Source organism: Pelophylax lessonae (genome assembly GCF_965119305.1).
Source record: "Pelophylax lessonae genome assembly, chromosome: 5".
Taxonomy (NCBI): domain Eukaryota; kingdom Metazoa; phylum Chordata; class Amphibia; order Anura; family Ranidae; genus Pelophylax; species Pelophylax lessonae.
Window position 1 is genome coordinate 43,702,979 of NC_138772.1, and position 23,142 is coordinate 43,726,120.

Sequence of the window (23,142 nt, forward strand, 5' to 3'; positions counted from 1 at the left end):
CAGCCATTGGGATCTAATGTTGTTGGGGTGGTATTTTGTTATGGGGGGTCTATTTTTTTGGGGGGTGAATCTTTTGTTCATGTTGGGGATCTATTGTTGCTGGTATGATCTATTGTTGCGAGGGGGATCTATTATTGCTGGCTCAGAGGTGGGTAGGGGACAGAGAAAAGGGAGGATTCAGAAGGGGGGAGTACCTGCACCTTTTCTCTGGGGAAAAAAAAGTCCTGGGCATTTGATTCCTAGAGATTTCAGCTTAACATCTCACGATTTATGGTTACGGTAACATTGCACGCCTGTAATGGTCTCTGTATCAAGACAATTTATGCCTGTAAGCCATTGCTTTTTTCTTTAATGTTTCAAACAATATTAACGAATAAAGAATAATAAAAAAAAGCACAGAAGGCGGAGCCAGAATCAGGGAATGCAATGCACTGCAATTTTCCAGTCTTATATTTCTAAGCTACTTTGAAAGCATTGCTTCTTGCCATTATTGAGATTTAGCGGCCAACTGCACAATATTAATAGCCGAATGAAAGTAAGTAAGTAAGTAAGCCATGTTCCATTAGTCAGTTCAAATGAAAAATGTTGTGTACCTTTAACTGTGTCTCGGTTTCTCCTTTAATATGTGATATGGACCAGCCTGGAAAAGAACATGCTGCAAACAATAGACATTAAAGCCTATTGGAAAGCAGCCAATACCAGCCGCACATTGTCCCTCTATACTATGAGGTGGGCCCCTATTATTAGACTTTTGTGCTGGAAACATATAACAGCATGAAGCTTAATTGCAGTGCGGCGTAATGACTTTGAAATTAGACTTTATCAAATAGATCGGCAAGCTTGCATATATATATATATATATATATATATATATATATTCAATAATTTCCAACATTGCTTTGTGAAAGAGAGAGTCAATATCATGTATTCAAACTGGTGCAGAACTTGTAAGAGTTACCTTATGGTGATTCCCAATGAGTTCAGAATATTAATTTTATTTAAATATATTCTTTCTAGAAATGTAGAAATATAATGTCTTGGGAAAATATAGATAGATAGATAGATAGATAGATAGATAGATAGATAGATAGATAGATAGATAGATAGATAGATAGATAGATAGATAGATAGATAGATAGATAGATAGATAGATAGATAGATAGATAGATAGATAGATAGATAGATAGATAGATAGATAGATAGATAGATAGATGAAGCGGTAATTTTCTTTATTTTCTATACAATAAAATAATACATATATATAATATACTGTATGTGTGTGTGTATACATATATATACATATATATATATATATATATATATATATATATATACACACATATATATATATATATATATATATATATATATATATATATATATATATATACATATACATATATACATATATATATATATATACTGTATATATATATGTAACTTACCCAATTATAGTTATGGTTATCTCCCCCGGGGAGACTGCCAACTGGCATTGCAATCTTTGGGCATAGGTGTGGCTCCTGCAGATATTGTAGATCCTCCCCCAGTAATACTTGGATCCTTTCTTTATGAGAAAAAATTGGGAAAAATATATACATTTATGTACCCACATGAGATAGTGGGAATGTCACATATGTGTATCTTTGTGCTATCAGTGGACTACTATAACATCATGTGTGTTGTTTATTTTCCTCCCTGTATGGGCGGTTTATTTTAATACTTGTAGATGCGATAAAATTTGTATTTTTATATAATCATTGTTTTGTGAGTTTTTGCAGTACCATGAAAGTCCTCAGTGCTTCATCCCATCTCCAAATTTGTATACTTTTCAGTAAGCCAACATTTCTGTAATAAAACTTTTTTTTTTTTTTTTTTTTAATTGGTCTTAGTAATATACTATTTTTCTGAGATACTGAATTTTGAGATTTTACTAGCTGTAAGCCATAATCATCAAAATTAAAAGAAGGAAATGCTTGAACTATATCACTCTGTGTGTAACGTATCTATATAAAATATATGAGTTTACCTTTTTGAATTGAAATACTGAAATAAATGAAGTTTTTAATGAAGTTCTAATTTTTTTAGATGCACTTATAAATATAGATAAAAGAAGATTACGGCGCTCAATAAACAATGTTAGTCCAGTTTACTTTAAAAATATAATATATACAATGGTGAAAAGACCCAGTGTTACCTATATATATATATATATACATATATACATATATATATATATATATATATATATATATATATATATATATATATATATATATATATATATATATATCAGTTTAAAAAATATATATATATATGAGTAAAATATATATATATATATATATATATATATATATTTATATATATATATATATGTATATATATATATATATATATATATATATATATATATATGTATATATAGGTAACACTGGGACTTTTCACCATTGTATATATTATATTTTTAATAAATATATATATATCAGTTTAACTTTTTGAATTGAAATACTGAAATAAATTAACTTTTTGACGAAGTTCTAATTTTTTTAGATGCTCTTATAAATATAAATAAAAGAAGATTGCGGCGCTCAATAGACAATGTTAGTTCAGTTTACTTTAAAAATATAATATATACAATGGTGAAAAGACCCAGTGTTACCCATATATACATATATATATATATATATATATATATATATATATATATATATATATATATATATATATATATATATATATATATATATATATATATATATAAATGTATATATATATATATATATATATATATATATATATATATATATATATATATATATATATATATATATATAAATATATATATATATATCAGTTTAAAATATATATATATATATATATATGAGTAAAATATATATATATATATATGTATATATAGGTAACACTGGGACTTTTCACCATTGTATATATTATATTTTTAATAAATATATATATATATCAGTTTAACTTTTTGAATTGAAATACTGCAATAAATTAACTTTTTGATGAAATTCAAATTTTTTTTAGATGCACTTATAAATACAAATAAAAGAAGATTGCAGCCCTCAAAAAACAAATTAGTCCAGTGTACTTTAGAAATAAAATATATACAATGGTGAAAAGACCCGGTGTTACCTATAAATACATATATATCAGAAAAAAACCCTGAAAACCCGCAACCATGCTACTAAATCTTTACAATTGATAGACAGAGACAGATGTGTTTTTTTTTGTACTTTGTTCCATGAAAACGTTATTTTCACAGATATAGTATCCACTTCCAATGGAGAAGCTAACAGTCCCTTTTCTATAATACAGAAGTGGGCGATTCACTTGGATACATATACAGTACATAAATGTCCCGGTGTGTGCAGTACAGCGTTCATCAGCAGCACTGATGCCTGGCATGAAGAACAGTCTCCTGTCACTGTTGGCCAGCTGTGCTGGATGGCTGAGCGACAGATGTTGCCGGTGAACCATGGCTGCCTCCATCACTGAGAAGAACACAATGAAACATCCGTCAGGGGAAAGGTGAAATGTTTCATGCACTCAGCTCACCATCCTATAAGAGGGTTGCCAAGCCATCCCTATCATTACAGATACATATGAATTATACAAGTACTGAGATTTCATAAATGCAGGTTAGGCACTAACTCAGGGATCCTCAAACTACAGCCCTCCAGCTGTTGCAGAACTACACGTCCCATGAGGCATTGTAAAACTCTGACATTTACAGACATGACTAGGCATGATGGGAATTGTAGTTCCTGAACAACTGGAGGGCCATAGTTTGGAGACCTCTGGACTAACTGAATGGATCTAACCATAAACCTGGTCTGGGCTTTTTTCTCAGAAAATAGGTTCAGGAAATCAACCACCACCCCCAACAATCCTCCCCCCCCCCCCCCCCAAACACACACACACCCTAGAAACCGCATCAAATAGTGGCTGTGGTCAAATTTTACTAACAGTGGGAAGGTCTTAAAGGGGCGCTAAATGCTAGGAGTACATTAAATTCCAAGTACAGAGTTGGGGTGGGGTTTACACACAAAGTGCAGAGTTCAGGGGTGTGCTACTTGCAGAATTTGGGGGTGCATTATGTACATAGTGTAGAGTTCAGTAGTGCACTGAATACAGACTGAAGAGTTCAGCCTTCTTCCACAGCTGCATCCCCTATCCACTTCTCACTTTCACCCCTCTTCAACTCTGACCTCTGCATGCAACCCCACCTCCACTGCCCCATCTTATCCACTCCTCCTCTTTAAAAGCTTCACCATCTTCCACATCCACATCTTTATTCTGTTTCTTTATTATAAGAGGGTATTGCAGCGCTAAATGTGAACTAAAAAACAATGATAAAATATATGTGGCGAAAAGCAGCTAACACAGATCCTGAATAAAGAAGTAGACAGATATGCATTAAAGGTGTAGCGCTATTCTAGTTAATAGGTGGCAGATGCACAAGTTCATATCATGAAGAAAAAGTCCACAATGAATAGGTTTCCACTCCACAGCAAAGGTTTATTAGGTGCAGACCAAAAGAACCACCACCGAGCCCAAAAAACACACTGCCTCTTACCAAATAGCCAGGACCTTCACTACAAAGGTCATGGAAAGTAGACAGACCGGTGATCAAACAGCTTCTCCAATATTACAGGGTGACAGGTATAATCCCCTCTGGAACTGGATGGCTCAGGTGGAGACAAAAAAAGCATTCCTCATAGCGTAATATGTCTAAAGAATTTTATTTGCACACACCAAAGTAAACTGCTTACATGATAGTAGAGTCAGAACAGCCTTGAACGATTCCTCCGTAAGTGGTCGCCATCTGTGTGTTACCCACCGAAAAGATGGCCGCCGTGTCTCCTCCTCGTGGTAGCATCCGCTGTAGTCTCCTCCTGTTTCTTTATTAGTCTGAAGCACTCAACCGGCTCTAATACGTCCCTGTACACTGTAGGGGCCTCCACCTCTCCCACTTGCAGGGACATCATCCAGTAGGGGTTGTAGGCATCTGCACTGCACCCCGGGCACCCGCATCTATGCAAGTCGCTCCGAGGTCGCCCCAAAGTAGTACAGGACCCTTTTTCTAAGTCGGAGCGACTTGTGACGCTCCTATTAGAACGGGTCCTGTACTACTCAATGGACCGTGACATACCGCGACTTATCAGGCTGACAAGTCGCCTGACAAGTCGCGCTAATGTGAATGGGCTCTGAGACATTGCAGTGGACAAATCGGACCCCTAACTGACTTTTTGACACTTTTGGGGGGACCAGTGACATTACTACAGTAATCAGTGCTAAAAATATGCCCTGTTACTGTAATAATGACACTGACAGGGAAGGGGTTAACACCAGGGGCGATCAAAGGGTTAACTGTAAGCCTAAGGGGTGACTTCTAACTGTGTGGGGGATGGACTTATGGAATGAACACAGAGATCTGTGTTCCTAAATATGAGGAAAACAGGAGCCCTGTGTTCATTGCTGAAAGAACAGCCGTTCTGTCACCACGGGGAGCGATCGTGGGTGCCCAGTGGCAATTGCGGCCGCCGGACCCACAGATCAGCATCCCTTGTGGCGAATGGGCGCGCGCGCCCCCACTCGCGTTCCTGTTACATAGTTTAGTGGGACAGAAATGACCTGCCGCAGTATATGTCGGCAAGTGGTTAAGGCAACACACCTGCACTGCTAAGCACTACCAGGCTTTGTGTTCCATTTCAAATGTTGCTTTATGCATTGACATCCCTCCTTAGACCCAATCTCAATGGACAGTATGGTCACCTGCTGACTTGGCACCATCCCCAGGAAGCTTAACTCATCAATACGACACAGAAAGTGAATTCATCACTATGTTACTTCTAGTGATGCACAAAATGAAAATTCTGGGCCGAAACCAAAAACTCAGGATGCCATTGGCCGAAAACCACAACCAAAATGGACAGCTTTTTTTTTTTTTTTATTTAACTTTATTTATTGTGGCTGGCGTATTTACATTGAAGTCAATGGGATGCAATTTTGCTTTGAAGTCAATGGGACGTGATTTTTCATTGAAGATGAGACGTGATTTTTCATTGAAGTCAATGGGCGTGATTTTTCATTAAAGCCAATGGGACATGATTTTTCATTGAAGTCAATGGGATGTGATTTTTCATTGAAGTCAATGGGACATAATTTTCCATTGAAGTCAATAGGACTTAATTTTCATTGAAGTCTATGAGGCGCGATTTTGCATTGACGTCAATATGAGGGATGGGTTTGCATTGGAGTTCAATAGGACACAGCATGCCATTACCCACACCTTTTTTTTCTATTGACAAAGCGTGGATAACCCTATTTTCAGCCAATAACTTTTGGCGGTTGATATATCAGCATATTCCTAGTTACTTCAAATAATTGCAGTTCAGTCTTTTAAAGTGTAAAAAGACAATGACTTTCCTGACCCCGGTTTAAGAGGGGTTCTGTGATTAGCTGGGTGTTGGCGCCAAAGCAAAAGTCCCTGCCCCCTGCGCTTGTCCTTTTGCTGGAACACTATCCAACCTGTTGAACCCTCCACTATATTGTGCCCCACTCCATGCCACTGGACTCCACACAACATTCCCGACTGTTAACTTTTATATCCCAAGGAAGTAATGTTCACACAAATGGGTAGATTTGCTGCACTTTGATGATTAAATTTAGGTAATAGCATAACAGTCATATTACAATGACGTACTGTACATTCCAGAGTCGCTTTACAGTGTTTTGTCAATCACGTTATTGGCTGGTCTGCAGCAGTCACGTGTGAAAGCATATGCAACACTTTAGCAGCCATCTTCCCTCAGGTAGTCTCTCCCTTCATGTCCCACTCCATAGCTCTACCCAGCCTGTAACTCCCTGCAGTTACTCTCCTTATCCTCATTAGTACTCACTCAGAGGGTTCTGGCGTACCCATTAAGCTTTAGGCATCCAGCTCACTACTCTCCTTTAGTCATCCCAGAGACAGGATTGCTGCAGTTGCTCCTACTGAACCCTGTACACCGCTCCAGTGACTTCTGCCCCAAATAGGGCCTTGGCTGTACTGACTACATCTGCAAAGGCATGGGGTACTTGGCTCCCATGCCCCATCTGTCCTAAGGCTCCTTCCCACCTGCCTTATATTTGGGCCTTGACTCACCCATGGCATCACAACAGGAAGGACTTCTCTAAAAGGGGAACTATTGTTTGCCTGTAACTTTTCTTTTTTTACCACACTATTTTAGGAAAGAGCCACCTAGTGGCTGAATAGCTAACTGCGCCTGCTTACACCTGCCCTTGTGAACAACCAACACTGACTGAGGGATCATGGAAGAAGAGGGGACAGGAAAGAAAGAAAGAAAGAAAGAAAGAAAGAAAGAAAGAAAGAAAGAAAGAAAGAAAGAAAGAAAGAAAGAAAGAAAGAAAGAAAGAAAGAAAGAAAGAAAGAAAGAAAGAAAGATAGGGGAAGGAAGGAAGAACAGGGTTTACCTGAATGGATATGGCTATGTTTGTGGAGCAGTAAAATAAGAAGTGTGTTTTTAAAAATAAAGAGGAAGGAAGGAAAGAAGAACTGAGTTTACTTGAATAGATATGTCTATGTCTGAGGAGGGGTACGAGTGGAGCAGTAAAACAAGGAGTTTGTTTTTAAAAAAGAGGGAGGGAGGAAGGAAAGAAGGAGGAAGGAAGGAAGGAAAAATTAAGGAGGAAAGAAGAAATGAAGGAAGGAGGGAGGGAGGATGGAAGGAGGAAAGGAAGGAAGGAAGGAAGGAGGGAGGAAGGAAGGAAGGAAGGAAGGAAGGAAGGAAGGAAGGAAGGAAGGAAGGAAGGAAGGAAGGAAGGAAGGAAGGAAGGAAGGAAGGAAGGAAGGAAGGAAGGAAGGAGAAAGGAAGGAAGGAGGGAGGAAGGAAGGAAGGAAGGAAGGAAGGAAGGAAGGAAGGAAGGAAGGAAGAAAGGAGGAAGAATGGAAGGAAGGAAGGAAGGAGGGAGGGAGGAAGGAAGGAAGGAAGGAAGGAAGGAGGGAAGGAGGGAGGGAGGGAGGGAGGAAGGAAGGAAGGAAGGAAGGAAGGAAGGAAGGAAGGAAGGAGAAAGGAAGGGAGGAAGGAAGGAAGGAAGGAGGGAGGGAGGGAGGGAGAAAGGAAGGAAGGGAGGGAGAGAGGAAGGAAGGAAGGAAGGAAGGAAGGAAGGAAGGAAGGAAGGAAGGAAGGAAGGAAGGAAGGAAGGAAGGAAGGAAGGAAGGAGGGAGGGAGGAAGGAAGGATGGAAGGAAGGAGGAAGGAAGGAAGGAAGGAAGGAAGGAAGGAAGGAAGGAAGGAAGGGAGGAAGGAAGGAAGGAAGGAAGGAAGGAAGGAAGGAAGGAAGGAAGGAAGGAGGGTAGGAAGGAGGGAGGGAAGGAAGGACTGGGTCCACTTGCTTATGTCTGTGGAAGAGTGAGGTTGGCACAATCAGGCACTTCCAGTGCTGTGGGGAAATCTATTGATCAGCCATAGTTTTCCTTCCTGGCTGATTGGTCGTTCCCTCAATAATTAGATAGTTTTGGTGCCTGCTGGTACTGAGGGACACAAGTCTCTCCCACAATGAGTGTGCATGTTCCAGAGGAGTCACACAATATACAATACACTGCGATGGAGGCAGATAAAGAAGTGACAGATATGTCATTATGTATTTTTCGCAGTAATATAATGTAAAAATAAGAGGAGAAAAATAGTCTGAAATGCACAGGGACCACCTGCAAACGTGTCAGGCACAGCAAATAATCATTACAAATCTCTTCCTTCTCTCCAGTCCTTTCATCCATCAAAGGACTCTGTGTGAGAGAGGATGAAAAGCCCTCATGTATTATTCCATTCTACAATCACACACACAAAAAATCAAAAAGGGAAGAAGGTTTTGTTACTACAAACACGGTGTCATTTGTTGTTTTTTCTCCTATTTTGTTTCCTTCATATTAAAGGAGCTTTTTATTTATTCTATAGATGTATTTATATATTTGTGAACCTCCTGGCAGTTAAACTAAACCATTTAGTAGCATATACTGTAACTGACTGTATATAACTGAATATATATATATATATATACTTTTATCCCCTCTGGAAGATTTCAGCGGCTCAAATCTTCCCCACTCTCTAAAACTAAATCTAAAACTATACACTCTATATTACCAAAAGTATTGGGACGTCTGCCTTTACACACACATGATCTTTAATGGCATCCCAGTCCTAGTCCGTAGGGTTTAATATTGAGTTGGCCCACCCTTTGCATCTATAACAGCTTCAACTCTTCTGGGAAGGCTGTCCACAAGGTTTAGAAGTGTGTCTATGGGAATGTTTGACCATTCTTCCAGAAGCGCATTTGTGAGGTCAGGCACTGATGTTGGAGAGAAGACCTGGCTTGCAGTCTCCGCTCAAATTCATACCAATGGTGTTCTATCGGGTTGAGGTCAGGACTCTGTGCAGGCCAATCAAGTTCCTCCACCCCAAACTCACTCATCCATGTCATTACGGACCTTGCTTTGTGCATTGGTCCAAATCATTTGGTGGAGGGGGATAATGGTGTGGAGTTGTTATTCAGGAGTTGGGATTGGCTCCTTAGTTCCAGTGAAGGGAACTCTTAAGGCGTCAGCATACCAAGACATTTTGGACAATTTCATGCTCCCAACTTTGTGGGAAGAGTTTGGGGATGACCCCTTCCCGTTCCAACATGACTGCGCACCAGTACACAAAGCAAGGTCCATAAAGACATGGATGAGTGAGTTTAGGGTGGGGGAACCTCAAAGCCAACTCAATATTGAACCCTGTCGACTAAAACTAGGATGCCATTAAAGTTCATGTGTGTGTAAAGGCCGGTGTCCCAATACTTTTGGTAATATTGTATATATATATATATATATATATATATATATATATATATGTATATATATATATATATATATATGTATACTATATACATATATAACGCTGTGCAAATGTCTCAAGCCTTCACACAGCAGCTGTCACAAATAATCCCCATATTATACGGGATATGTTTATTTTCTATGATCGTGAACCCCATCTAGTGGCATTAATGCCTCATTTTCCTGATTAGAGCAGGAAATTAGGTATCATTGACTTTAGATGAAGTTGCTGCCAGGATGGGCCCCAAGCCAGCAAATAATAATATTATTAGTTATCGGTTTCCCCCTTCTAGTTTAGTTAAATTGTTTTAAATGTTTAATTCTAATGGTTACTATTATTATTATTAATAATAATAATAATATTGATATATAAATATAAAAATAATAATAAGAAGAAGACATTTATATTATTATTATTTGTATTATTATTATTATTATTATTATTATTATTATTATTATTATTAATAATAATAATAATAATAATAATAACTTGCATATTAATATGAATAGTATTATTATTATTATTATCATCATTATTTTATATACTAGTATTACTACTACTACTACTACTACTACTACTAATAATAATAATAATAATAATAATAATAGTCATGTTTAATATTATTATTATTATTATTATTATTATTATTATTATTATTATTATTAATAATAATAATAGCAATGTCTTAATGTCTTATTACATATATTTATTAAATCAGTATTATAATTACTATTATTTATTTCATTACATTATTACATGTAACAAGATAATCATTTTAAAATAACAATGAACAACTGAGAAAATGTATCATTTTAAGGGAAAAAGAAGTTGATTTTAAATTTCAGGCATTAACACATCTCAAAAAAGTTGGCCATGTTTACCACTGTGTGGCATTCCCTCTTCTTTTTATAACTGTCTGCAAACGTCTGGGGACTGAGGAGACAAGTTGCCCAAGTTTAGGAATAGGAATGTTGTCCCATTCTTGTCTAATACAGGCTTCTAGTTGCTGAACTGTCTTAGGTCTTCTTTGTTGCATCTTCCTCTTTATGATGCGCCAAATGTTTTCTATGGGTGAAAGATCTGGACTGCAGGCTGGCCATTTCAGTACCCGGATCCTTCTTCTACGCAGCCATGATGTTGTAATTGATGCAGTATGTGGCCTGGCATTGTCATGTTGGAAAATGCAAGGTCTTCCCTGAAAGAGACGACGTCTGGATGGGAGCATATGTTGTTCTAGAATTTGGATATACCTTTCAGCATTGATGGTGCCTTTCCAGATCTGTAAGCTGCCCATGCCACACGCACTCATGCAACCCCATACCATCAGAGATGCAGGCTTCTGAACTGAGCGCTGATAACAACTTGGGTTGTCCTTGTCCTCTTTAGTCCGGATGACATGGCGTCCCAGTTTTCCAAAAAGAACTTCAAATTTTGATTTGTCTGACCACAGAACAGTTTTCCACTTTGCCACAGTCCATTGTAAATTAGCCTTGGCCCAGAGAAAACGCCTGTGCTTCTGGATCATGTTTAGATATGGCTTCTTTTTGGCCTATCGAGTTTTAGACGGCAACAGCGAATGGCACAGTGGATTGTGTTCACCGACAATGTTTTCTGGAAGTATTCCTGAGCCCATGTTGTGATTTCCATTACATTAGCATTCCTGTATGTGATGCAGTGCCGTCTAAGGGCCCGAAGATCACGGGCATCCAGTATGGTTTTCCGGCCTTGACCCTTTCGCACAGAGATTGTTCCAGATTTTCTGAATCTTTGGATGATATTATGGACTGTAGATGATGAGAACTTCAAACTCTTTGCAATTTTTCTCTGAGAAACTCCTTTCTGATATTGCTCCACTATTTTTCGCATTGGGGGAATTGGTGATCCTCTGCCCATCTTAACTTCCAAGAGACACTGCCACGCTGAGAGGCTCTTTTTATACCCAATCATGTTGCCAATTGACCTAATAAGTTGCAAATTGGTCCTCCAGCTCTTCCTTATATGTACATTTAACTTTGCCAGCCTCTTATTGCTACCTGTCCCAACTTTATTGGAATGTATAGCTCTCATGAAATCCAAAATGAGCCAATATTTGGCATGGCATTTCAAAATGTCTCACTTTCAACATTTGATATGATATCTATATTATATTGTGAATAAAATATAAGTGCATGAGATTTGTAAATTAGTCCATTCCCTTTTTTCTCACAATATATATATATATATATGTATAAATATATATCATACAGATAAGTGATAAAAGTCTAAATTGCCCTGGTTGGGTCCGTGAAACGTTTACCGTAGGTTTCTATTTTTAGAAAATGTGTCTTCAGGTAAAATTAAACTGGGACAGAAATCAAAGCAGGACGGTAAGTAAAGAACAAAAGAACATAAAAGGAAATGATCAACTTTGATTACTTCTGTTGTTTTACAGGATAATGGTTTTACACCTAACAGCCAGAAGTACAAATACATATTCATTTATTCATTCTTATTTCTCCACATCTGATCTGATTTGATTAAAGAAAACCATGGGAGGAGGCCGCCAATGTGAGCTCCGCTTCTGAAAATGCTAGTTGCCTGGCTTCCAGGGTAGCCTGCATACTTGAATATTGGAACAATTATACAAGGAAGGACATCTGATTTCTCTCTAGCTTTCCTAATCTGCACACTTGTTCCAGGTCAGCGACTCAGAAAATACGGAAAGCAGATGGTTTTATCACTAGAGATAAGAGAAGTGATTTGTGACTATATTGGTTTCCCTGCAAAATTACAAGTTTCGCTTTAAAATTTTTGCAGAATCAGAAACTCTCAACTTTGCTGGATCTTAACGGTCACATGGCACACATATGCATTCACGTTGCACCACTGTTCTGTGTTGGCAGCACACTCATAGCACGCTCCTAGCACACTAAGGGCTCTTTCACATAGGCAGCCAGAGGCCAGAAGGTAGTAAAAGCAGGTGGCTAACTCGCAGTTGTACTGCCCCCGGGCCGCCCAGCTACATTCTACAATTGCAGCCGTATAGGGCTGTACACATGCTGCATCCGCAAAGCTTTGCCTAATGGAAATTTTAACTCGGCTTGCAGAGTTGGACAGGTGGCGCTGCCTGTCAAACACACCCATAAAGGTGAATAGGATTGTACCACAACTACGATCCAAACACTTTACTCGTTGGTGTGGGGCAGTATTTTAATTAACCTCCCTGGCAGTATGATCGTTTCCGATTTTAGGTGCTGAAAGCGGTACAATTATTTTGCATGTAATTCTTAAGGACGAGCAGCCCAAACCAACTATTTACATATGATTTTTTTTACTGTGCGTTCTTCTTTATAACATCTCGGGTATGATAAAGTTTGAAACACAAAATCATAAATTATAATATAATAAATAACTATAAATAAGTTAAAGTATATATATGTGTGTGTGTATATATATATATATATATATATATATATATATATGTGTGTGTGTGTGTGTGTGTGTGTGTATATATATATATATATATATATATATATATGTGTGTGTGTGTGTGTTTATATATATATGCACACACATATATATATATATAGATACATATACATATATTATATATGTGTGGTGTGTGTGTATACATATGTATATAGATATACGTGTATATCTATATATATATATATATATATATATATATATATATATATATATATATATATATATATATATATATATATATATAGTAAGTACAGAAAAACTGCAGGAAAGGGGAGTGGGGGCAAACTAATGTCAATTTATTTTATTTTGTAATGTAATCCAATAGGATTACAATATATCAGTGTGTTTGTGTGTTTTACTTTTTAAATTTGCCGCCGGTTCCCCCCCCCCCCCCTGTGAGCGTCACGTCGCAGGAGACGGAAGCCGGGGCTCACAGCATCGGGCGGAAGATTCGGCCGCCATATGCTGCAGGGACACATCGCGGGATCTCGGGGACAAGGTAAGTAACCTCTACCAGGATCCAGCGATGCTCCCTGGCGGTACCCCGGGTGTGGCTCGGGGTTACCGCTAATGGCACTGAAGTTCCACCCCGAGCCACACTCGGGAATACTGCTAAGGAGGTTAATACCCCCCTCTGCTTCGGGATTAAAAGCTGACATGCAGGAGGTGGAATGATCACTTTTCAGAGGGGGCAGACACTGAGCTGTCACTGATGGTGGGAGGGGTTCCAAATCATGTGACCACTGTGATAGCCATTCCACCATTAAGTGTCAGCTTTGCCGTTGTAAAAAAAAATAGTGGTTCCCATGTTACCAATGAAGTAAACACTCTGGCAATGTAGTGACTAGATTTTATCAGTTTTGCTTCTAGGTTAATAATAAAAGAAAAGCCAACTTCCTGCTCTTGCTTTTCATTTGTCGCCTGTTTGCAATTTTTGACCAATGAAGCCGTCCCCTAAATTGTATCCCATGGCACACATGTGGCTCTTTAGGATTTTTGTGGGCAGGGCTTTTTTTTTCCTCTCAAGAAAAGATGCAGGTAATCCCCCCTCCCCCAAGTCACATCTTGTATCCACCCCTTACCCACCCCTGAGCACTGTCCCTTGTCTCCACCCACCTCCCAATACAAACCATTTTAGAGAATACAGAACCAGGTATCATTTTGTGGTGCTAAGTAATTTGTATGGAATGTGTTAATGATAACAAGAAAGGCAGTAAAAGGGATCCCCTGCTGCAGTCCGCATCAGTAGATTCACCCAGCAACAATAGATCCTCCCCAGAAACAATATCTTTCTCCTGGAGACAACAACCCCCCCCCCCCCAGAGCAAAGCACCCCCAGCAACACCAGGCCCCTTCCAGCAACAATAGATCCCCAGGCAGCCATCAAGAGATTCTCAAGAGGCCAGAAACAATATACCTCTACCCTCAACAGTACATCCCCTCAGCAACATAAAACCCCCACATTGTTTTTTACCCCTCAGACAGACCTTTGAGGTCTTCACCAGCTCAGCACACACACACCCCTCTGAGAATTTATTGTAAGTGATGAATGATGAATGAAAAGGAAAACAAAGGAGATAATACTACACAGAAAACACTAGGGGTGCACCTATACCCTTTTTTTCACGAGTATGAGTACCAATACTTTTTTTTTAGCACTCGCCAATACCAATTACCGATACCTACCACAACTGTTTTATTTGCACTTGCCAATACCAATTACCGATACCTACCACAATTGTTTTGTTTACACTTTAGCTGTCAGCAATGGTAAAAAGCATTGAAAAGTTATTTACAAATGAAATATTTATGTTTTTATTTTTTAAATATTGTTTGATTTTTTTATATGAAACGTGTGAATTAAAGGTTAAAGATGTAAAAATATTAACGAACAAAGCAAATTATTTATTTATTATATTAATTAATAATCGTTTATAAAATAGAAGTGAAAAAAAAAAAATCAGCAGGAAAATAATAATTAAATGGATAAGGAGAATGAGGAGGATTTAATTAAGGCTGATTGGAGTAAAATAAGGGTTAATAGGGGGTTAAAACAGAGAAACATTTAATAAAAAACAAAACAATTTTTTTTTTTTTTTTTTTACTTGACTTCATCTGCAGATCAAAGTTCATCCCTTTCATCTGTAGATGAAGAAACGAAGATACAAAAAAAAAAAGAAAGATGGTTTCCTTTTACCTTTCTGTTTCCGGCTGCTTTTTCTTTTTTTTTTTTGATAGCTTCAATTGCCGAGACTTGGTTTACACTTCAGACGTCAACAGGGGAACCCCACTGACAGCTGAATGAGTCATTGGTTGTTAAGGATGTGGCGGCCCCGCTCCTTAAAAACTGATAATTGCAGCCTTTTTTTTTCTTTTTGTTACATTTCCCGCTAAAGGCTGAAAGAACTGAGCCTGAAATTATCGGTTTTAGGTTCTCCGAGCATTTGCAACCCTAGAAAATACATATACTGTATGGGTACACATGTATATAGCAACTGATGATCCCACGATAAATTGCATTGTAATCTAGGCAAACCACATCATGTGAAGCTTGTCGCCCAAAAAATATCCAGGAGCTTCTCTTGGGCAACATGCTTCACGCAATGCATTTTTTTTCTTGAGGTTGCAGCAAACTTTATCGCGGGACAATCCTTGCAGAACTGCACTGTGTTTTTTTGGTGCAATTCAAATAAATGGCATCTGAAATGTGCATTGTGCGATTTGTCATTCACACCTGGCTGTTTCGCAGGCAATTCTGCCCGGGGTTCCAAACGCCCAGGTGCAAATGCAGCCTTATGCCTCGTACACACGCACCGATTGTTGGCCAACCGATCGGCCGTCTTTTGTCCAGTGTTGTTGTGTTGGTTGAAATGTGCTCTAGACTGCACACAAATTTTATCGGCCAACAAAAACCAACTTCAGAAGTGATGTCATGTGATGGTTAACTTTCCGTGTGTTTTTTTCTTCTCTGAGCATGCCCAGTCTTGCTCATTTGATTTTTGTCTGCCGAAATCTGTACTGACTGACAAACAATCGGCCGTTCTGCTGACGGCCAACAAAAATTTTATAGCATGCACACCAGATTTTGTTCGCAGTCGGTTGTCGGAAGCATCATATTAACAAGCCGACAATCGGCCGATCGGACGTTGGCCGAAAATTCACGGCCAACAATCGGTGCGTGTGTACGAGGCATTAGAGTTTCTGGCTGCCACCAGGTAAGTGACCCATTTCCCTAGTTCCCCCGGAGGCCAGCTCAAACCCTACACTTGCCCACTATGTAACCACACCCTGGGCTAAAACCATGCACCTCTGCCAGTCTCCCTTGCAACTATTGTTGTATATTGTGACATTTCAGGAATTTATTTATGTAGATTTGAAAAGTTACAGAAAGCCCAACTTTAGGAACGTAAAAGGTATTTTTCCTTGTGATATCTGCATTACAAATCCTTACAATTTCCTCCTTGCTGATATTCCTGGTTAGTGAAGTAGGTTTGCAAATGTATTATTTTTAATTTTCTTAAATTAGAGGAATGCCATTTTTCAACAGATTCTTTTTTTTTTTTTCAATTATTACCAGTATTCCAATGGAAAAAGGTGCAATTAGGATTGTTAAAGAATCTGACAAAAAAAACCCCATGTAATGCTTAGTGATACCTTCAGAGGGAATACCAGACATTTAATGGACCTTCCATCAAACAAGGTGGATGACAAAGATGGAAAAACGAGTCTGAAAATTCCTTTTGTGTTATAAAATGTCTCCAGTTTTGCTAAATTCCCCCATAAAGTCAAAACCAGCTCATTATCGGAGTAGGTTGACTGATATGAGAAGTTTGAAGTTTGACTCTGGCTGCATTTTAAGCCTTGAGTGCAATTTCCTTTAACAGCGTTCCTTTAATTCACCCTCCACAATCCCACGCACTCACTGCAATACTACAGCCTGCTTTCTTTCCACTGTTCACCTATTATGACTTTCAATTACATCCCTACCCTCAGTGCAAAACCTGAATTACTTCTCAAGATGCTTTTACCTTCCTCCTCCCACATTGTCACACAGAAATCTTACTGTGGCTTTCTGGGACAAAGTAAAATCTTGTAGGCATTCAAAAAAAACATACAGACAGTTTTAGATATTTTGTAATGGTATCCTTTCATTTTTTTTTTTATATATTTTTTTTTCATTTGCAGTACAAATAAAGCATAAAAAAAGAAAATCTCAATTTCTATAAATGTGTAAAATATAAACACAAACATAATTTTTCTATTTATATGTGTACTATACACAAAAAAAATAGTTTATTTAATATAGTTTATAGAAGAAATGAATTAAATAAAAATGTATACTGTTTGTATGAAATAAATATAAAATAGAAAAAAAGTAAACAAAATATACTTTATATAAATAAAATAGTAGTAGTAGTAATAATAATAAGAAGAAGAAAATAAGAAGAAGAACAACAACAACAACAGCAATGATAATAATAATATTATTAATAATAATGATAACAATAATAGTATTAATAATAATGATAACAATAATAAAAATAATAATAATATTGTTAATAATAATGATAACAATAATAACAATATTCTTTCTTTTTTATTTTTTATTTAATGTTGGTGTTTTCATTTTATATTATTTTTCAAAATGTATATCTCAATTTAATTAGCGTTTCCCTTTTATTTATTTCTTTTTTAGTGGCCAGAAGAGCCCCTTCTGTGGGCCTTTCTGATTCAGTTTCACTTTGTTACAGAAGCCTGCCTTTCTTTGACTCCATGGCTAAAGCTAGCCAACTAACAATCTGCTATACAATAAGACCGACTCAGTGGCCAGTAAGGGCACTCTGACTAGACAGAGGTATGGCAGTTGGGGGAGTTTAGCACTAAAGTCTCTGTGTAGCAGCTGTCAATGGATAGTCTTTAGTCCTAACTCTCCAGCCGGCTAGTGTTGGGACCCAGTTGTACCTTTGGTGCATATGAGAATAGTTCCAGTCAAACCCGCAACCAGCAATAAGGAGCAAAAATTATTCTGTAACAAAGTGAAACCAAATCATACAGGAAACAAAAAAGGCATTCTCATCAAATTATATATACATTGCTCAAAAAATTTTAAGGGACACTTTTTAATCAGAGTATAGCATCGAGTAAATTAAACTCCCGGGATATTGATCTGGTCAGTTAAGTAGCAGAGGGGGTTGTTAATCAGTTTCAGCTGCTTTGGTGTTAATGAAATTAACAGGGGAACTAAATGGGCAACAATGAGACGAGTTCTAAAACATGAATGGTTTTGGGGGGGGGCACTGACATTTTTTCCCTGTTCATCTTTTCTGACTGTTTTTCACTAGCTTTGCATCTAGGGTCAGTGTCACTACTGGTAGCATGAGGCAATACCTGGACCCTATAGAGGTTGTACAGACGGTCCATCTCCTCCAGGATAGAACATCAATACGTGCCATTGCCAGAAGTTTTGGTGTGTCTCCCAGCACAGTCTCGAGATCATGGAGAAGATTCCAGGAGACAGGCAGTTACTCTAGGAGAGCTGGACAGGGCCATAGAAAGTCCTTAACACATCAGCAGGACCGGTATCTGCTACTTTGTGAAAGGAGGAACCGGATGGGCACTGCCAGAGCCCTACAAAATTGCCTTCAGTAGGCCACTGGTGTGAATGTCTCTGACCAAACAATCAGAAACAGACTTCATGAGGATGGCCTGAGGGCCCAACGTCCTCTAGTGGGCCCTGTGCTCACTGCCCAGCACTCTTTTTCCTCCCTGGTGTCATGTGGCTCATTAGAGTTACAAGGTCTCTGGTGTGAATGGGGAGCAGGTGTGTTAAATTTGGTGTTATCGCTCTCACTCTCTCATACTGGTCACTGGAAGTTCAACATGGCACCTCATGGCAAAGAACTCTCTGAGGATCTGAAAAAAAGAATTGTTGCTCTACATAAAGATGGGCTAGACAATAAGAAGTTTACCACACCCTGAAACTGAGCTGCAGCACAGTGGCCAAGACCATACAGTGGTTTAACAGGATAGGTTCCATTCAGAACAGGCCTCGCCATGGTCGACCAAAGATGTTGAGTGCACGTGCTCAGCATCATATCCAGAGGTTGTCTTTGGGAAATAGACGTATGAGTGCAGCCAGCATTGCTGCAGAGGTTGAAGGATTGAGGGGGTCAGCCTGTCAGTGCTCAGACCATACGCCGCATACTGCATCAAATTGGTCTGAATGGCTGTCATCCCAGAAGGAAGCCTCTTCTAAAGATGATGCGTATGAAAGCCTGCAAACAGTTTGCTGAAGAGAAGCAGACTAAGGACATGGATTACTGGGACCATGTCCTGTGGTCTGATGAGACCAAGATAAACTAAACGAAACTTTGTCCAGATGGTGTCAAGTGTGTGTTGCGGCAACCAGGTGAGGAGTACAAAGACAAGTGTGTCTTGCCTACAGTCAAGCATGGTGGTGGGAGTGTCATGGTCTGGGGCTGCATGAGTGCTGCCGACATTGGGGAGCTACAGTTCATTGAGGGAACCATGAATGCCATTATGTACTGTGACATACTGAAGCAGAGCATGATCCCCTTCCTTCAGAGACAGGGCTGCAGGGCAGTATTCCAACATGATAAAGCCCCCAAACACACCTCCAAGATGACCACTGCCTTGCTAAAGAAGCTGAGGGTAAAGGTGATGGATTGGCCAAGCATGTTTCCAGACCTAAACCCTATTAAGCATCTGTGGGGCCTCCTCAAACGGAAGGTGGATGAGCGCAAGGTCTCTAACATCCACCAGCTCTGTGATGTCATCATAGAAGAGTGGAAGAGGACTCCAGTGGCAACCTGTGAAGCTCTGGTGAACTCCATGGCCAAGAGGGTTAAAGCAGTGCTGGAAAATAATGGTGGCCACACAAAATATTGACACTTTTGGCCCTATTTGGACATTTTCACTTAGGGGTGTACTCACTTTTGTTGCCAGTGTTTTAGACATTAACCACTTTACCACCGGAGGATTTTCCTGCTAAAAGACCAGGGGGTTTTTTGCGATTTTTTACTGCGTGACTTTAACGGACAATTGCCCGGTCGTGCGACGCTGTACGCTGTACGCTGTACGAATTTCACGTCCTTTTTTTCCCACAAACAGAGCTTTCTTTTGGTGGTATTTTATCACCTGCGCGATTTTTTGATCACGCGCTATAAACAAAAAAAGAGCGTAATTTTTGCAAAAATAACAATATTTTTCACTTTTTTTTATATGAAATTCCCCCCCAAAAAAATGTAAAAATCAAAATTTTTTAACATTTTCGGCCAATTTGTTTTACGCTACCTATGTTTGGTAAAAAAAATCGCAAAAAGCGTATTTTTTTGGTTTGCGCAAAAGTTATCGCGTTTACTAACAAAGGGAAAGATTTTTGTCATTTTTGGTGTTTTATTTTTTAACGAGTAATGGCGGCGATCTGCGATTTTTTTTGCGGTACTGCGACATTGCGGCAGACAGATCGGACCCTTGACTGACATTTTTGACACTTTTGGGGGTACCAGTGACATTACTGCAGTAATCAGTGCTATATATATGCACTGTTACTGCAAAAATGACACTGGCAGTGAAGGGGTTAACAGTATTGGACAGGGAGGGGTTAAGTGTGTCCTAGGGGCGTGCTTCTAACTTTAGTGGGACATTGCTATTGGTGTAAAAAAAAAGATCAACGGTTCTACATAGTAGAACCGTCTGATCTTCATTTTTACACAGGGAGAACTGACAGGCGGCTTGTTTACATAAGCCGCTCTGTCTTTCTCCTGCTGTACCGGCGATCGTAGTGTGACCGGCGGACATCGGGTCCGCCAGTCACACTCCAGCACTCCTCCGTGAACGAGCCTCGGCGCTATTGGCTCTAGAAGGAGTGACAGGTGAGTGACGTAGATCTACGTCACTCTGCCTGGCCGGGGCCGACTGCCGCAGTAAATATACTGTGCGCAGTCGGCAAGTGGTTAATGGCTGTGTGTTGAGTTATTTTGAGGGGACAGCAAATTTACACTGTTATACAAACTGTACACTCACTACTTTACATTGTAGCAAAGTGTCATTTCTTCAGTGTTGTCACATGAAAAGATATAATAAAATATTTACAAAATTGTGAGGGGTGTACTCACTTTCGTGAGATACTGTATATATATATATATATATATATATATATATTCATTTATTTATATATATATATATATATATATATATATATATATATATATATATATATATATACATATATATATATATATATATATATATATATATATATATATACAGTGGGTACGGAAAGTATTCAGACCCCCTTAAATATTTCACTCTTTGTTATATTGCAGCCATTTGCTAAAATCATTTAGGTTCATTCTTCTTCCTCATGAATGTACACATAGCACCCCATACTGACAGAAAAACACAGAATTGTTGACATTGTTGCAGATTTATTAAAAAAGAAAAACTGAAATATCACATGGTCCTAAGTATTCAGACCCTTTGCTCAGTATTTAGTAGAAGCCCCCTTTTGATCTAATACAGCCAGGAGTCTTTTTGGGAAAGATGCAACAAGTCTTTCACACCTGGATTTGGGGATCCTCTGCCATTCCTCCTTGCAGATCCTCTCCAGTTCTGTCAGGTTGGATGGTAAACGTTGGTGGACAGCCATTTTTAGGTCTCTCCAGAGATGCTCAATTGGGTTTAAGTCAGGGCTCTGGCTGGGCCATTCAAGAACAGTCACAGAGTTGTTGTGAAGCCACTCCTTCGTTATTTTAGCTGTGTGCTTAGGGTCATTGTCTTGTAGTAAGGTAAACCTTCGGCCCAGTCTGAGGTCCAGAGCACTCTGGAGAAGGTTTTTGTCCAGGATATCCCTGTACTTGGCCGCATTCATCTTTCCCTTGATTGCAACCAGTCGTCCTGTCCCTGCAGCTGAAAAACACCCCCACAAGCATGATGCTGCCACCACCATGCTTCACTGTTGGGACTGTATTGGACAGGTGATGAGCAGTGCCTGGTTTTCTCCACACATACCGCTTAGAATTAAGGCCAAAAAGTTCTATTTTGGTCTCATCACAGCAGAGAATCTTATTTCTCACCATCTTGGAGTCCTTCAGGTGTTTTTTAGCAAACTCCATGCGGGCTTTCATGTGTCTTACACTGAGGAGAGGCTTCCGTCGGGCCACTCTGCCATAAAGCCCCGACTGGTGGAGGGCTGCAGTGATGGTTGACTTTCTACAACTTTCTCCCATCTCCTGACTGCATCTCTGGAGCTCAGCCACAGTGATCTTTGGGTTCTTCTTTACCTCTCTCACCAAGGCTCTTCTCCCCCGATAGCTCAGTTTGGCCGGACGGCCAGCTCTTGGAAGGGTTCTGGTCGTCCCAAACGTCTTCCATTTGAGGATTATGGAGGCCACTGTGCTCTTAGGAACCTTAAGTGCAGCAGAAATCTTTTTGTAACCTTGGCCAGATCTGTGCCTTGCCACAATTCTGTCTCTGAGCTCTTCAGGCAGTTCCTTTGACCTCATGATTCTCATTTGCTCTGACATGCATTGTGATCTGGAAGGTCTTATATAGACAGGTGTGTGGCTTTCCTAATCAAGTCCAACCAGTATAATCAAACACAGCTGGACTCAAATGAAGGTGTAGAACCATCTCAAGGATGATCAGAAGAAATGGAAAGCACCTGAGTTAAATATATGAGTGTCACAGCAAAGGGTCTGAATACTTAGGACCATGTGATATTTCAGTTTTTCTTTTTTAATAAATCTGCAACAATG

At 39.0% G+C, this 23,142-nt stretch overlaps 2 protein-coding genes across 3 annotated transcripts in view; one reads left to right on the forward strand and one right to left on the reverse strand.

The window, feature by feature from the left end:
• The window catches only part of NXPH1 (neurexophilin 1), a 504,679-nt gene that overhangs the window by 449,470 nt on the left and 32,067 nt on the right, over positions 1-23,142 (reverse strand). The window lies entirely within an intron of this gene.
• Positions 7,721-8,302, forward strand: LOC309555569 (uncharacterized protein; the record flags this gene model as incomplete). The annotated part of the gene is made up of 1 exon (XM_082257629.1): positions 7,721-8,302. A coding segment is annotated over one exon (582 nt), but the record flags the coding sequence as incomplete, so codon positions are not given.